Genomic DNA, 16,895 nt, shown 5'->3' with positions numbered 1-16,895 from the left:
TTAGTGTCTTTCTATTCATTAAGTTAAATGCATAATGTCACTGAACTACTGGACATTTTTTGTACTGTTTATAGATTGGGTTCATTCACTCCCTTTTAAAAGTTCCCGTTTTTGGAAAACTACTAGCCTGAATGTGTTCACTTTATTAATGTTGGTCACATTATTAATTCTGTTGATTCTTTGAGTAATGTCTATCATTTTCTGTTATTTCAGGAAGGTATAGGAAGCCAGAAGCTATCGGAACAAAGCAAAGTTCTTCAAGATCAGTTGCAAGATGTAAGTATTTCTGTTTTCTCGTGCTTACCCATGTAGCTCTGAGTGAATGCTGCATTAGCTGTTTCTATTTTTGGATGACTTTTATATTTAAGCTTGCTTCACAATGGAACAGTAGCAGTGGTTTTTTTTTTTTCCTTTGAGGTTTCATCAATGCTACCAGTAAGACTAACACTGTCAGAACTTAGATCTGCTCCAAAAACATTCCCAGCCAACATTAACTCCTTACATGTACCGATTTTAAACCAGAGCTGCTAGGTTCTGTATAGAGATATAGATATAAATACATGTATAGATATATAGATATGTACAGATATAGATATATAGACATGTATAGATATATCTTTATTTTTGTTTTAGAAAAGTTCAGCTGGGCACAAAGCTCCTTTTCAATTGAGGGGGAAAAGCTCTGTACACACAGTTAAATAATATATTGTACTATCACAATTTTCACATTCTACATAAAAACGAACAAAGCTGCATTTTCAGTACTTGGGTGGTTCAGCAGAATTTTAAGTACAGGACTTGGTATGGGGGTAGTGCTAGCTGGTAGTCTTAGCTATGGGTCTTACTCCCCAGAATAAGAGTTAAGGAGGAGGAGTTTTAGTTTAGTTTTGAAATGAGTGGGTTCTCTGTGAGCCTAATACGGAGTGAGATGGAGTTCAAATCCTTGGAGACATTGCTGGAATACACAGCATCCCCAGCTATATTGTTGGACTTTTGAACAATGAAGAGATCTTGATCACCTAAGTGGAGTTGCCTGTTTGGGGTGCACCTTTGTAGCAAAGAGCGTAGGCAGGCCACCTCTCAGGACGATGCACTGCACTGTGTGCTACCTGTACTTGAGGGAGAGAAAAGTTGGGGTGGCCTCAAGCCCAATTGAGATGCTAAAGGACAATATAGTCATGAACAAAGTAACATTTAATCAGTAGGAATTTGGCCATTTTATAACACTGATCGAGCTTGCTCTTCTTTGTAGCCTAGAGGTTGGTGAAAATTAGTGAGGCAGTATTGGAGTGTGGAAAGAAGATTGGGGAAGGTGAGGGTTGTCCTGCTACTTTTGTTGTGACGCTGTTTGACTCTGTTTAACACAGAGACTCCACGTCTGGTGTTTTGTGCCAACTTGCTGGATATGCAAGTCAAATTTCAAGTTATAGTGAATAGTGACATTTAGTAGTTTAGTGTTTGAATACTTCAATTATTGTACAAAAAAGAACCAATACCTGCTGAATAAAGCACCCTCCGAACGAAGAACCACAAGTAATAAAAAGTATCAGAGGAGTGCACCACGTACTGCGTAACAAAGCAACTTCAAGAGGTTCAAAATATCCAAAATATCCAAGGTTTATTGCATTAAAAACAGACATAAAGGACTGCAGTTGGTAAGCGCTTTCACGTTAGAGTTAACAGATGTCTGATGAAGCGTTAACTCTAACGTGAAAGCGCTTACCAACTGCAGTCCTTTATGTCTGTCTGTTTTTAATGCAATAAACCTTGGATATTTTGGACCTCTTGAAGTTGCTTTGTTACGCAGTACGTGGTGCACTCCTCTGATACTTTTTATTACTTCAATTATTGTGCTGCTGGAGGAGGTGATTGCAAAGCAAATTTTAAAATCATTATTGGACTTTGGTGTGAAAATGGTAATTTTGTCCTGTTTGGATTCAGAATGAGGTTGGATTTGCCCAGCCAAATTTTGATAGAGGTGAAAGTGTTCTGAGTGAGATGTTGAAGCTGAGTAGGGTTCTGGGCTGAGCATACAAGCGGAATATGATCCATGTGACGCCCCTGCACTGGCCTAGTAATCAAGGAGCCTCAATAGTCACAACTGGCAACAGTGAGGGACATGCACTGCGGGAGAATAAGTACACACACAGTAAAGTACAATTTCCAGTAACAGCTCACCGAGATCACAGTCGGTCTGGGGACTGATTTCTCCCTCTTTCTCCAAATCCGCAAGACTCCCCACTGACACAGCTATAGGGTTAAGATCTCAGTTGAGGGGTCAAGCCAAGACCTCCAGCTCCCTCTCTAACCACCTGCCCAAGTAGCTCTGCCCATCTAGCTATGCCCCCTTCTGCTCCGACTTTATGGTAGTTATTACTGCCACCAACCCCTCTTTATCAGCTACTCCTAAAGCCCTTTGCAAAGGGTGACCAAGCCTACTGTGTTATGTTATTATTATCCAAATGGTAAGTTTGACCAAGAACCAGGCTATTTAGGAGTGGCCGGTACAGTGTCACCAAATGCATATTCAAGTACTCTGAGCTTAAATATCTCTAAACAAACCAGCCACAATTAAAATGTTTAAATATATATTTAATAATAAAAGAACAAAACAATACTTGAGCAACATATTAACTACAGAGTTCAGAATCACAGGAAATATTTTAAAACAACATTACAGGACCATCTCAAATAAATACATGAAACATCTAAACTGATCTTTACTATATTCCCAAGTATATCAAGAAATTACTTTACCCTAGACTTACTTGCAGAGCAAGGCAAATGGTGATGATGATTGGATGTTGTTGCTAGGCCCAAGACAACATACAAAATGCACAGACTTTCTCTCTGAGATTGTTCTTAAATTAATAACACATAATTACTGCTGGGTTAGCCGGGATGACATCACTCTTTGTCACCTGCCTTCAGTTCCCAGGCTAACAAACTAGAGTTTTAGCATCTCTGTGTGAGAAGTAAATATCTATCAGAAGTTTGCCTAGAACTGGAAGAATTAAAACAGTTGCACACTTGTTACACTTTAAACCTAGTAATTATTTCTGTTTCAAGACAACAGAACAACTTCTAGCTCTAGACATTCTGTTTCACTGAAACTAGGAGATAATGCAATCATAAACAATTTCCACTTATTTTCTTGAAGTTTTGCAAGTTAATTCTGTATGTATCAGCTTCTATTAAAGCATACATTTGCACAGGTATATAGTTTATATACATTTGTGTTCTTTTCCAGTAGGGTACACTGTGGACACATCCTTTAAGCTCAGTACTGTACCAACCCTGTTCAACACACACTTCTGCACCAATAGTTTAATATACACATAACATATAGTTCTCTTACATTTATAAGACAAGCATATGAATCGTATTAATATTCACAAATGACATATGATTATTTACACAATTCCAGATAACTGGGCTGGCAGTGTCACAATCAGCATATGGGATTAGGTTGGCATGTTTAGCAGCTGCATGTAAATTAAATAAATATGTTGAATAAGAGGGGCCCAAGTATTGATCCTTTGGGTTCATTGACATATGCTAGGTAGGATGGTGGAGTAGCTTGATTACCATTTAACAGCTTCTGATCTATCTATCTGGTAGCTTTGGAACCAGGAGAGGGTGGGATAGGATAACGCCCAAGTATCCTAGCTGAAACAGTAGCATGTTATGGGATACTGTATCAAAGGCTTTTGATGTATCTAATAATGATGCCATTCCAATATTGCTTGTATTGTATTTTTGATTAATGGTGTTTGTGAAACTGAATAATGCAGTATTAGTGCTGTTGTTTGTCTTAAAACTGTGCCGGGCAGGAGAGAATAGATTGCCAAGGTTATGCCCAAGTAGTTGAGTGTGGATGTATTTCTCCAGGATTTTAGACAATGGTGGAAAATTATGGGTGTTTATGGCTGTGAGCCTATAGCTGATGAGTTCAGTGATGTTGCCATCTCTGTGAGGGTATAATATTTCTTCCGGAAGTTGGGTCATAAGATTCTTCTGTAAATCGAATTATGAGAAGAGAGACATAATAGGCTATGGCTTCAGCAGCAATTTTGAGGTAGTTGCCTGGTAAATTATTAATAGCTATAGTGACTGGTTTATGTCTGAGGAGGTACTTTTTATGGTACAGGTACGATAGAGATGAAGAAGGCATTGACATTGATGGGTTGAGAAATAAGATTGTAATTGTTAATGAGTAATGAATTTATGCTGATTTTTAGATTTTAATAGAGTGACATCACTCTGTATCTGGGCATGGGATGGGCTGTTGACATCTACCAGGAGTTGAGTTTTTTTGATGGGCCCTCCAAAAGTCTTAGATTTTTATAGTGAATGCTTATCTTAAGTGTATTTTGTCATTTAGATACCTCCACAATCTTATAAAGGTCAAAGTTTTGATGGTCTTGTGGAATTTGATTTTGTTGCCAGATTTTCCAGGTGATATCTCTTATGCATCAGCATTTTGGTGTCAGGACAGCTGGTGGGGGGGGGGGTATGCTTTACTCTTACTTCTAATCTAAGTCGGATTATTTAGTGCATTAAGGCAAGTTGTACTAAAGAGAAGAACAGTGTAATGTAGAGGAATGGTTCCAATTAGATTCCAAGTGATCAATTTTAGAGTGAATATGAATGTGTTTCAGTAATGTGATTTCTGTGTACATGGATTGTTTGGTCAGATGATCATTAAGTGTGTCTGGTAATGTTCCGGAGTAAAATTTGTTAGAGTGGTGGTCGGGATCCAGTCCAGGAGGGATTGTTTATTACTGGGCTTGTTGAACCTAGTTGACTTCAAACAGATGTAGTGATATGATGGGGAAGTCAGTAGTGATGGAAAGTTAGTGTATGTTTGGGTCCCCAAGAATGAGTGTTTCGTAAGTGATGCTTGATGTTACCCAGAAAGGAATATTTTTTTAGTAGAGATGTTTTCTGGTGGGTGTATAAGGCAGTGATGCATACATTTTTCTGTGTAGTCTGAGAAGAGAGTTGACTATTTCAGCATGCTTAAGTGCCTCCTCCCTTTTCTATAAGTGAGTCTATAAATGCTGTAGCTAGTGGGAGTAACTTCCACATCTTTGCCTGGTTTCTGCCAGGTTTTAGAATGTAAGAATTTGAAAGTGCATGACTAGCCACGCATGTAGGTCAGTTGTTTTGTTAGTAATATTTCTGATATTAATATGGAGAAACTTCAGCTCAGAATTAGTTGTAGAAGATTGTCTGAGATGGGGAGGTGGGGAGTCGTATATTTGGTCAGTGGGGGTGGTCCATGGTTAGGAATGACACTACACAGAGTTGGGGTTTAAAGGGTGAGAGACTGTAGGGAGAAGAGTTCCTTCAATTTTTAGTTTTGTTGTAGTGTAAAGCTTGTTTTGCAGAGATGAGGCTGCAGCATAGGAGTGTTTAAAGAGGTGAATGTAAGAGGAGTTGTACAGACTTGGAGATGTGTATGAAAAAAATCAGTGTGATTGGGGAGAAGTGTGGGTAAGGAGGGCGGACATGATAGGAGGAGTATGAAAGAACAACACTGGATGGAAACATTGTATATGACAGTAGAGCATACCAGGTAGTGTGGTATGTTATGGTAGGCTTGAATAAAGAGTGCTAGACTTGTGAGGGAAGGCAAGCAGGACTTCAGAACCAGAGGTAGAAATGGTAGAGGTGATAGATGACCGACAGTAGATGGGCAATGAGCAGGTTTAAAAAAAAAAAAATGGGCAATTAGTGCTGCTTATGAGTGACACAGAATCTGCAGTCACTCCAGCTCCTCTTTCATATAGACTCCACTGTCATCCCCCACTTTTTTTCTGTTAGCAGCGACCCCACTGAAAATTTTGCCTCCCATCTGAAATGTTTCCACTTCTGCTGCTAACCTTCACAGTTGCATGCATCACAAGACTTTGCACATACATCAGTCTAGAATTGCATAGCTATGCTTCATTATTATTAGTTCACCCACTCTCACTCTCCCTTCCGTAAGAGGGAACTTTTATGCACAGCTGGAAAGAAGCAAGAGTTTCTCCACCCCCCTCCCATACGTAGTTGAACAGTGCATAGTTGTGGTTTTACAGTTGCTGGCCAAACTAGCTCTCCCCTTCTGTGTGCTTAGGTAAAAAACATTTATTTGAAAATGCTTCAGTTGTGCCAGGTTTATGCCATCAGCTTTAATGAAGAGAAGAATTGTTTACTGCTGGACAAGTTTTGGGCTAACCCAGTTAATTGATTCTCTTCTGGGGTTTCCCTTCCACCTGCAGGGATTCTATGAAGATTAAGTCTAATAAGGAGACTGTGCCTAGTGCTAATAAAGTTAACCCTCTGTGTGTGTGTCTCGTTTAATAATTCTGTTCGAGGTGCTGTGGTTGAATGTACTCCAAGTCTAAGCACCTTGAAGGCTTATCCCTCTTGGAATTAACTCCCTACTCCTCACTGAAAATGTGTCGTCAGTCATTTCTGATTCAGAACTTTAATTGCCCCTTTACTCATTTTGACATCTGTCGGGTCCTGTAGGTTAATGTCAGTATAGCTGGAATATAAGAGAATGCAACAGGTTATTTTCAGTGTGCAACAGATATGGTCCCAGCTGTCTTCCCCTACTAATACTGAGTGGGGGAATTGAAAGCACCTTCTCTGTCCATATGTTCATATTTGACTCCTGACCCTTCTTTAATGGGGATGCTTTAAGCCCCAGTACCTGACATTCTGTTTAACATGTCTTAGTTGACATCGAAACGTGTGGTCCATTCAGGATCTGTACCTCAGTTGTGATAGACCTAGCTGTTAGCGTCTGAGTTACTGACATTGACATCCTTTGGGTTGGTGCTTTTGATGATATCGAGGTCTTATGTGCCAAGACTGTCCTCTACTCTGTTTCTTTTGGGAATAAATATAAAATCTGTGGAGTCTGCATTTTGGCATTTCATGACCTTGGCAGATGTGCTGATTTCTCATCAACCTAGTGGGTTAGTGCTGACCCTCTCAGTCCCAGGAACGGGTCCACTTTAGTTCTGGCATTGTTCAATGTCTATTCCTTGAGGTTAACCTTGTGTTTCGGGCCACTGCTGATTACATGCCACCCCATTTGATAAAACAAGTGGTGGTTCATGGACACTCACATTCTGCCATCCATGCTGTCCGCACAGGTAACACTACAGTCAGAGAGGTTTCTGCAGGATGTAGTTACACTATCCCAGTTCTTGGTCTGCCACTTTTTGGTACACCCCCCTCTGTGCCTTGTTAGCAAGATCACATGGAAGAGGAAACACTTGGACTTGCCAGAAGACTCTCCCTCTGGACTTGGATAAGGACCACGAGGCTGATTCTCCCAAAAATCCCATCTTTGCTACCGGTCTTCCAGAGTATCTTCCAGATATTTGAGGAAATACTAAAGATTATCTGCTTGAAGGTAAAATATATACGTCAGTCCCCAAGCCACAGCAACCGATGCAGAAATACTAAGTCTCTGGTATTCGGGCCGGCTGAGGGCTACCCTGGTAGGGATAACCCTAATGTGATGACTGCAACAGTGAATACACTCTAACATTTACATTTATGGTAAGTGTACACAACTGTACTTTCCTTCTATTTGAGCTCAGCAGTGACTTTCCATAGTACAGCTAAAATTTCATTATGTCATGTTATGTCATGCAATAAGGAGCTGCAAACAAGATCTGGAGAATGAGAGGGACTACAATATTATGGGTAAGGGAGGAGCTTGAGCGCTTGTAGTATCCTCGATTTGTGAAATAGAGGCCGAGTCAGATCCAAGGATCGGATCCAAACACTTATGTTGAGGAAGAATGAAAATGGGCAACACAGGTGGAACTTTTTTTTTGACTACTGCTATATTCTAACCAACATTTTAATGTCTGGTACCATTTCCCCTTCTGTAGGTTTGCTAATTCCAGTGTTTTGTCTTGCTAATGTGTGCATACAAATATTGTAATTTTTGCCCCTTTTCCTACAATTTTCTTCATGAGCTTTTATTTTTTTTTCTTATTTCTGTACAGTTATAACAAGTTTAATGGAAGCCTGCCTTCTGTGGAATATTTTTTTCCAACATGTGCAGTATTCTTAGTAGTGTTCTCATTTTATTTCTTAACTTCACAATTGACTTGTACACTTTCTAGGCTTGCGTTGCCATCATGCTTTTATTTCTTTAAAACTTCTATTTTTGTGCCATTAACCAGTGTCCCAGCCTTTTGCAGCTAACACCTGTTTAGTATGTTTTATAGTTCTCATGGCTTTCTACCAATAATTATTCCCATATGTATCTCTCAGCATTCCGTAAGAAATGTATCGTGAACACTGCTGTGCTGTTCATTTTATCAACTGTAGGTCTGTTATCACATCTACCCAATTTTTATTCTTTGGCTGATAAATGCATCAGCCCCCTTTTCCCCATTTTGTAAATGGAGTCTGGATATCATCTCAACAGTGACCATTATCTAGAGCCATTGTGCACACTGCTACCACCTATCTTCATCATTTTAAAATGCTCTGAATGTGTTTTGTTTCATAATCTGTCGTCCTCCTTCTTCTTTTTTTTTTTTTTTTTTTTTTCTTTTCTTTATTTCCGTTTTCTGTTCATACTTGAAATACTCAAATCACCTAAACAGTGTTTCTGCATCCAGATATATTGTGCAGATCTTTCCTGTTCATAATGAAGGCCTAGAAAATGCATGGACTTTATTGCATGTTCTTTTCCATCACATCTGTCCCAACGCAGCCTTTTTTTAGCTTGTTTTACTCCTTCATGCTGATTGCATCATTTCTAATAGAAGCTCGGTCATCCTTCATTCTTCTCTAAACAATTTATCTTCCCATATAAAGTCTCTATTCATTTTAAGACTGTTGCAATGGGATCATACATCAGTTTCATTCTCAGTAATTCTGTAGTAGATTTTTAGCATGTGTGTTTACACCTGCACATAATATTGTCTTCCCATTTAATTTTATTGCTATAATGCCCACACTTGTTCCTAAATGTCTGTACTTTGCTTTTATTAAGTATTTTGTGATGTTTGCAAGAAGCTAAAGCTTGGAAAGCATGGCATGCAGACAAAACAAACCTCGATCTTACAGACTACTATGCCACTATTAAAAATAAAATTACCTTTGCTGACTAATGGAACTAATACATCTGTCTCGAAGACTTTCTTGACTCTAACCTAAATTTGTCCTGGTCCTCCATAAATAACCTTAGTACCAGGAAAGTTACTCTCAACCCAACCCTTTTCCCAATGTCTCCCACCAATGAAATGTCAAATTCGGCTCTCATTTCATAGACACAGTAGCCACACTAATGCAACAAACTGCAAGTCAGTCTTCTCTTTCATCACTTCTGACTTCATCACATCCTGTGCATTTTCCTTTACATCCAATATCGACCAAAATTATTGAAAAAAACTTCTTAGAAAGCTAAAGCCAACAACCTCCGCCAATCTGACATTAAAGTATCTAAAAATAGCTGTCACTCCTCTGCTATCCCATTTCCATACTCCTCAATCAGTCTATATCTAAAGCCACTGAACTGTACTATGGAAACGAGCCTCTATTCTACGTTTGCATAAATATGGCACTTCCACAGAAATATCAGATTTTTGTCCCATTGCTCTTCTCTCAGCTGTATCAAAATATTGAAAGGTGTGTCTATAATCCAGTTCTTCAGTACCTCCCATCCAGCAATATATTTTCTCTCACACCCGGCATAGAGTTTTGCCCCATAATAACACCACCACAGCCCTACTGTCCTTCCTTAATGCTATTCATTCCTAGAGAGAAATAAGTTCCAATCCACAATATTCCTTGAGCATCCTAAAGCTTTTGATGCTGTCTTCCTTCCAAAAATTACTACATCCTCTTCATTCAGGGATTCTCCAGTACTTTACTCAGCTGGTTCACCAGTTTCCTCCACACCCACTCACAAGCAGTCAAATAGTACTCTTCCTTTTCTGCATACTTACCAGTTTCTACTGGTGTACCACAAACTTAATTTCTTGGGCCTTTTGTTATTTAAACATTTCATTAATAATTTTGATTCTACTTCAGCTCATGCAACATTAGTTCAATAGTCTGGTAATCCTCCTCCCTACCCTCACTCTAGAATCATTCACCACTTTAGAAACCTTTCTCATTTGCAACTACTCCTAAACCCCAAGGAAAGTGTAATAATGCTTTTTACTCTTAGATCCTGCAGAGACAAAAATTCCAAGGTTACTATCCTTTTTCTCTCCTTTCAAAATGTACAACTAGAAAAGTCTCACAAAGCAAACTAGGGGTCATCCTAAAAGATAAACTTAAATTTGACAAACCTGTTCATTACTTGGTGAGAACTACCCACTATAAATTAGGCCTGCTTTCCAAAGCTTTTGCTACTCAGAATGTAGCAGTTCTGCATTAGTGTCTCTTATCAAGTTTACCGTCTGCCTTAACTATCTTCCCGAACATTAATCCCAAAACGAGAAGGTGCTACAACATTGCTAAATGTGCTCCCAAACTGGTCAACTCAACTCATCACTGATTAACACACACACAACTAAACTGTCTCATTTGCAAAAACATCAGCTCTACACAATTTAAAACTAGCACACACAATACTTTTCTTTCCTAACAAATCCCCCTCCCTCACTCCTCCTACAGGGGTACAGTCCCACAAGGCCCCTTTGCTCCTCAAACACAAATCTACTTCATCGCAAAAGAAATGATACAGCACCTGTGGTGACTTCCTGTATATCTAAATTGTGGAGCTCCACCTTGCTACGATTACACAAATATCCTTCCCCATCTGCTTCACAGTTGAACTAAAGGGCTAGTTATTAGCAAATTGCTGCACTGCTCCTGTTTCCAGCTCACCTGGCTAAACTTGCCAGTATTCTTTTTATCGTCACTCTAATCATGCTGTCTGCCCTTTATCGCCATAGAATTCTCCAATCTTCTCACCCTCCCATCTCTAAACTGTTACCTTTCCACTTGCACTAAATCTCTCTTTGAAAAATGCTCCAACAATCTTTCCTTTTAATACCTCCTTGCTCTCCTGTCTCTTCCTAATTGCAATCTTTTCCACTCATTAACATGCCTCATATCCCTCCTTCTCTTTCATACAAAGTATCTTGCACTGTTTTTCTTTTCATAAGGGAGAAAGAACATGGAAAATCTTTGTAAAACGTCATTCATTTTATCATGCTGTATTGTATTGTATTTTTTGTGTATTGTCTACATTTTCTTGTGTTGCAGTCTGTAGGTTTATGCTATTTTCTCCTCAGGTCTCTGCTGAAAAGAGATCTTGCACAACCCATTTGGGCCATCCCAATAATCGCACAAACAGCCTAAATAATGCTCATCATGTTGATCACTGCTGCTGTAGCCTTTGCTATAATATCCTGCCAAGGATAGAACACCCAGCCAGCTTTCAAAGCTTCAGGGCACTGTGTACACACCCAAACTGTCAAGCAGCTTGAGCTGAGCTGATTAAAAGACAAGTTTAGGTGCCAAGCCCTTTGGAGCTTTACTGCTGCCAAAGAGTAAGCTCCTCTGAGGCGTTTGAGGTTTGAAGTTGGCTTGTGCCTTGAGTAGATAAGTTCCCTTTGGGGTGAAAATGTATTTTCTTAATTTTGTTGATGTTTTATTACTTTCCTCTTCAGGAAAGTTATTTTAAAGCTAGGAGTGTTGTGTTTGTCTGAAGACTCTAACATACTTTTAAACAGAGTGCTCTTTTTTTTTTTTGTTTTTGTTCTGTCAGTTTAAAAGTGGTGTAAAGTAACTATTTTTTCCTGTGGATAAATTGTGTTTATTTTACTTTGTGGGGCTGGCATAGTGATTAAAGTACTTTACTGTGCTTTTCTATCAAAAAAGTGACTTCTGTGGACTGGTAGTGTTAACTGGAAATTGCTGCTTGTCTTCCCATGAAAGAGCCACAGTTTTTGACTTTACCATGAAATAGACTACTGATCCCATGGTCTGTCCTTCTTCCATCTACAAAAAAAAAAAAAAAATAATAAGCAAATTACTTTTGCCGTCCAAGCAGGCTAGCTATTTGCCTCAGCCACAGGTGGGTAACTCTGCTGTGGCCATTTGTCATACCTTAGACAACTCGCCTTTTATCCTGGATCCCTCCAGTGTAGCGTCTAAAGCAACTATAGACTGGGGGTTAGCCACATCCTCTGTCTGTGTGGAGTCCCGTCAGTGGGCAAGGGAGAGACACTCTTGTGGGTCCTGGGATAAGGAACAGGGAAGGTTTCCCTATTGTCAGAATGCTGTGCCCATCCCTGGGGAAGCTGCTACTGTCATTAGTAACATGATTGGCCCCATCTTTCCTGTCAAAAGGAAACCGAAAACCAAGCACGTGTCAACTCCTCAATATCCTTTGGATAGGAATAGTTCACTGGGTTGGCTCAGGGTTTAATTCAGGCTACTGATCCTTCTTGAAAAGTAGTTTCTGGTAAAAGAATGAGGGATTTTTCTTTTTTCCTGAAAAGATTCAGGATTCTGAATCTGAAAAAGAAGATGCAAAACTGCTACAGTTTTTTTTTTTCACCTCAGATTTCAAATTCCGACTCTGAGGAGAGCTCAGCTTCTGATTTTTCCCTGTATGGGGTTTCTGTTTCTCTGAGACTACTGTGAGAATGTGCCTGTGTTTTTCAGTGGGAGAGCACTGTTTCTTACCCCCCCCCCCCCAAGAAAATACTATGAGTCATTACAGAAGGAGTTTCCAGAAACCCACACCTTTCTCCTGTTCTGTTTGCTTTAGAGGATTTGTGAGTTACTGCCTGGGATCTTCCTGATAGGTCAGCCAGCCACTCCTCCTAAAAAGGCAAACAGCATGTATAAATTTCCACAGTCTTAAGTTTTTGTACACTATTCCCACACCTGACCCAGCAGCTATAGCTTTAGTTTATCCTACTGCAGCTAAACACTTCATTTAACCTTTAGTTAATTTCAATCTTACTCATTCTGATAGAGGGGAAATTGTTCACTTTTTTTTTTCTATACCTATCAATAGTACTGCAAGTCTCATATGTTCTGGAAAATTGTGAAAGTGAGGAATGTTTCATCTGCAATTTGTTATTGTGAGGAAAGATCTGCTTTAAATTTAGTTTCTTCTATTGCACAAGTCAATACTAATTGCTTACAGCGTTTATATTTCTCTAATATTTCTTCCAGGGCTGTGGCTACTGGTACTGTTTTGAGGGTGTTTGCTTGGCTGCATTCTCAGAACTTTCCAAATTATGCAAAAAATTTGATTTTTTTAAAAATTCTCCCTTGGTTAGAAATGTAGTGTTTGCTCCCTCTGCTGCAAAGGAGATCAAAAAGTGTGATGGAAAGGAGCAAGCTGATTCATGGAATCTCTTCCTCTCTCTCTTTTTTTTTCGCAAATTTTACAAGGAATTTTTTCTCTCCTCACCCAGTTTTGGCAAAAAGCAGAATAAATGACCTCAACAAAAATCAGGTAAACAGACGTTTAACCAGCAATGGCAAGGGGTTCCAAAAAGATATCTTGAACCTCCCAAAACCAAGGGCAGTCCAACAAGTTTAAAGGATTATTCAAGAGACCGAATGAGCCCTTGTTACCCTGGCCTCTTCCAGAAGGACTGGAACTCAATTTTTCTCTTTGACAACAAAAAGTTTCAGATGAATGTGTTCTGAAAATCTTTTACCAAGGTTACAGATGGCAGTGGGAAGAAAGTCCCTGTTTATAGCGGGTCATTCCACATCCTTCTGATCAGACATTTTTGTTTCCACTGGTTCTTTATCACATGCTCTCCCAAGGAGTGATGGAACCAGTTCAGCCTTTCAGGTAAGGAAGGGTTTTATTATTTAAGGATGTTCCTGGTGCCAAAGAAAGAAAACTCCTTAAGAGACAATTTCTGGATCTTTCCTTCTTAAACCTGTTTTGTGTGATACTGCCGAAATTCAAAATGATGTCACTTCACAACCTGTTTCCTTTTCTTCCTCAACACTAAACTTTAAAAGATGCTTATCACATCCCTATTTATTCAGACGTCAGTCGTTTCTTATGGTTTAGTATGCCCAAGTCACATTATCAGTTCTCTGCCTTATTCTTTGAACTATATACTACACCAAGAATGTTCACAAAGTGTCTAGCTCCAGTTATACCTCATTGCAGGTTGCAGGAAATCTTCATTTTCACATAATTAGATGACTTTCTTATCTTTGCGGATTTTTTTTCAAAGTGTCAGCAATGTCTGTGTTGGGTGAGAGATCTCTTGCACATGCTGGGATTGCAAAAGAGTATTCAAGTGTCTTTCTTGATGACTTCAGACAGGATTGTGTTTCTGGGATATCCAGTAGACGGATACCTCCAAAGATCTTGGTCTTCCACTGGAAAAAAAATAGGTACAGTGGATATAAAAAGTTTAAACACCTCTGTTAAAATGCCAGGTTTTTGTGATCTAAAAAGTGAGACCACAATAAATAATTTCAAAACTTTTCCCACATTTAATGTGACCTATAACCCGTACAATTCAATTGAAAAACAAACAAAGCTGTTTGGGGAAAAATATAAAAAATGAAAAACGTACAATAAGCTGGTTGCATACGTGTGCACACCCTTAAACTGAAACACCTTTTGATTTAATTACAACATTCAGCCTTCTTGGGTAGGAGTGTATCAGCATGGCACATCTTGACTTGGCAATATTTGCCCACTCTTCCTTGCAAAAGTGCTCCAAATCTTTCAGATTGCGAGGGCATCTCTTGTGCACAGCCCTCTTCAGGTCACCCCACAGATTTTCTATTTGATTTAGGTCTGGGCTCTTGCTGGGCCATTCCAGAACTTTAATTTTCTTCTGGTGAAGCCATTCTTTTGTTGATTTTGGTGTATGCTTGGGTCATTGTCGTGTTTTAAATGTGAAATTCCTCTTCATCTTCAGCTTTCTAGCAGATGCCTTAAGGTTTTGGACCAAAAGTGACTGGTATTTAGAACTATTCATAATTCCTGCCACCTTGACTAAAGCCCCTGTTCCAGTTGAAGAAAAGCACCCCCAAAGCATGATACTGCCACCACCATGCTTCACCGTGGGGATGGTGTTCTTTGGGTGATGCAAAGTGTTTTTGCGCCAAACGTACCTTTTGGAATTGTGGCCAAAAAGTTCAACCTTGGTCTCATCGGGCCATAACACATTTTCCCACATGCTTTTGGGAGACTTTATGTATTGTTTTGCAAATTTTAGCTGGGCCTCGATGTTTTTCTGTGTAAGAAAAGGCTTCTGTCTCGCAACCCTACCCCATAGGCCAGACATATGGAGAATATGCAAGATTGTTGTCTCATATTGTAGACTACCAGTACTTGCCAGAAATTCCACTTGACAAAAATTCCTGCAGCTCCTTCAATGTTGCTGTATGTCTCTTGGCAGCCTCCCTGACCAGTTTTCATCTGGTCTTTTCATCAGTTTTGGAGGGACGTCCAGTTCTTTGCAACATCACTATTTGTCCCATATTTTCTCCACTTTTTAATTACTGTCTTGACTGTGTTCCATGGTATATCCAGTGCTGTGGAATTTTTTTTGTACCCTTCTCCTGACTGATACCTTTCAACAATGAAATCCTTTTGATGCTTTGTAAGCTCTCTGTGAAGCACTGCATTTCCTGTAGTAGGCAACTGTGTACATGTCAGGAAAATCTTTCTAGGAGTTTAACTTTATTTGGGATTAATCAGTCTCTTTAATTGATGGCAGGTGCGTACCCAAGAAGACTGAATTCTACAATTAAATCATAAGGTGCTTCAGCAAAGTATTTAAGGATGTGCACACTTATGCAGCCATCTTATTGTACGTTTTTTATTTTTTATATTTTTCCCCCCAACAGATTTATTTTTCAATTGAATTGTACAGGTTATAGGTCACATTAAAGGTAGGAAAAGTTTTGAAATGATTTATTGTGGTCTCATTTTTTTATATCCCAAAAAACTGGCATTTTAACAGGGATGTGTAAACTTTTTATATCCACTGTATTTACCTAGATCTATTTCTCCGGTTTTCCATTCAGTCTTTGGTCACTGCAAGGGACTACCACTGTATTTACCTAGATCTATTTCTCAGGTTTTCCATTCAGACTTCGGTCACTGCAAGGGACTACCTCAGGATTTGGGGTCTCACGGTATCTGTGATTTTCATGATACTCCTGGCAAGATTCTACATGAGAAAGATACAGTGGTATCTGAAATCAGTTTGTTCCCAGCATCGACACCTTTCCTCTTTGCAGATCCCAGTGCTGACGTTTGTCAGAAGACAAATCTTTTGGTTGAGACAACAGATATCCTTAAAGTCATGTCTCCCCTTCTCCCTTCCTGCTACAAAGCAGTCCTTCACCATAGACCCTACGGACTTTGCCTGGGGACCAGTTTCAGCAGGGGTAAAAGTGCAGGAGGTGTGGAACACCAAGGATAGATGATAGCAGATAAATATTCAGTAGATTCTTGCCCTGATTAAGCCACTCAACTTTCTGAACTAACTTGGATCCCCGGGACCTCTTCAGGTGGTTACAGACAATAGCATAGTCATGTCGTACATCAACAAGTAAGGGGGGACCAGGTCATACCCCCTTTGCAGACTAGCCATGTTAGCGTGGGATATAGCTTCACAGCACAATCAAACTCTACAAGCACCTTACATTTTGGCAGAACAAAATTGATTGACAGACAAGCTGAAGATGACCAGTGCAGACCTTAATGAATTCAAAACTAGATCATGGGTCCTTCTAAGATTTGAGCCATCTACGGGGAGTTCCTTGCATAGATTGCTTTGCATTCTCTCTGAACAATTAACTGGTAAAATTCTGTTAGAGGACCCCATGCAAGAAGGCCTAGAAGACAGATGCCTTTTGTTTTCCTTGGACAGGAACATTGTTGTATGATTTTCCACTCT

The 16,895-nt window shown here is 39.5% G+C and overlaps 1 protein-coding gene across 9 annotated transcripts in view; it reads left to right on the top strand.

Moving 5' to 3' along the window:
* CEP55 (centrosomal protein 55) overlaps positions 1-16,895 on the top strand; it is a 352,577-nt gene that overhangs the window by 65,249 nt on the left and 270,433 nt on the right. For all 9 annotated transcript variants that reach the window (XM_044056672.1, XM_044056671.1, XM_044056669.1 and 6 more), the window contains exon 4: positions 214-276. In XM_044056672.1, the coding sequence (XP_043912607.1) occupies positions 214-276 (63 nt within the window). The remainder of the gene's footprint in view (positions 1-213; positions 277-16,895) is intronic.

The sequence above is a fragment of the Protopterus annectens genome, chromosome 14.part0, assembly GCF_019279795.1.
Source record: "Protopterus annectens isolate FY-2018-M chromosome 14.part0, PAN1.0, whole genome shotgun sequence".
NCBI lineage: Eukaryota > Metazoa > Chordata > Ceratodontiformes > Protopteridae > Protopterus > Protopterus annectens.
The sequence above is the reverse complement of the archived record's forward strand: the minus strand, read 5'-3'. Positions and strand labels throughout refer to the sequence as shown.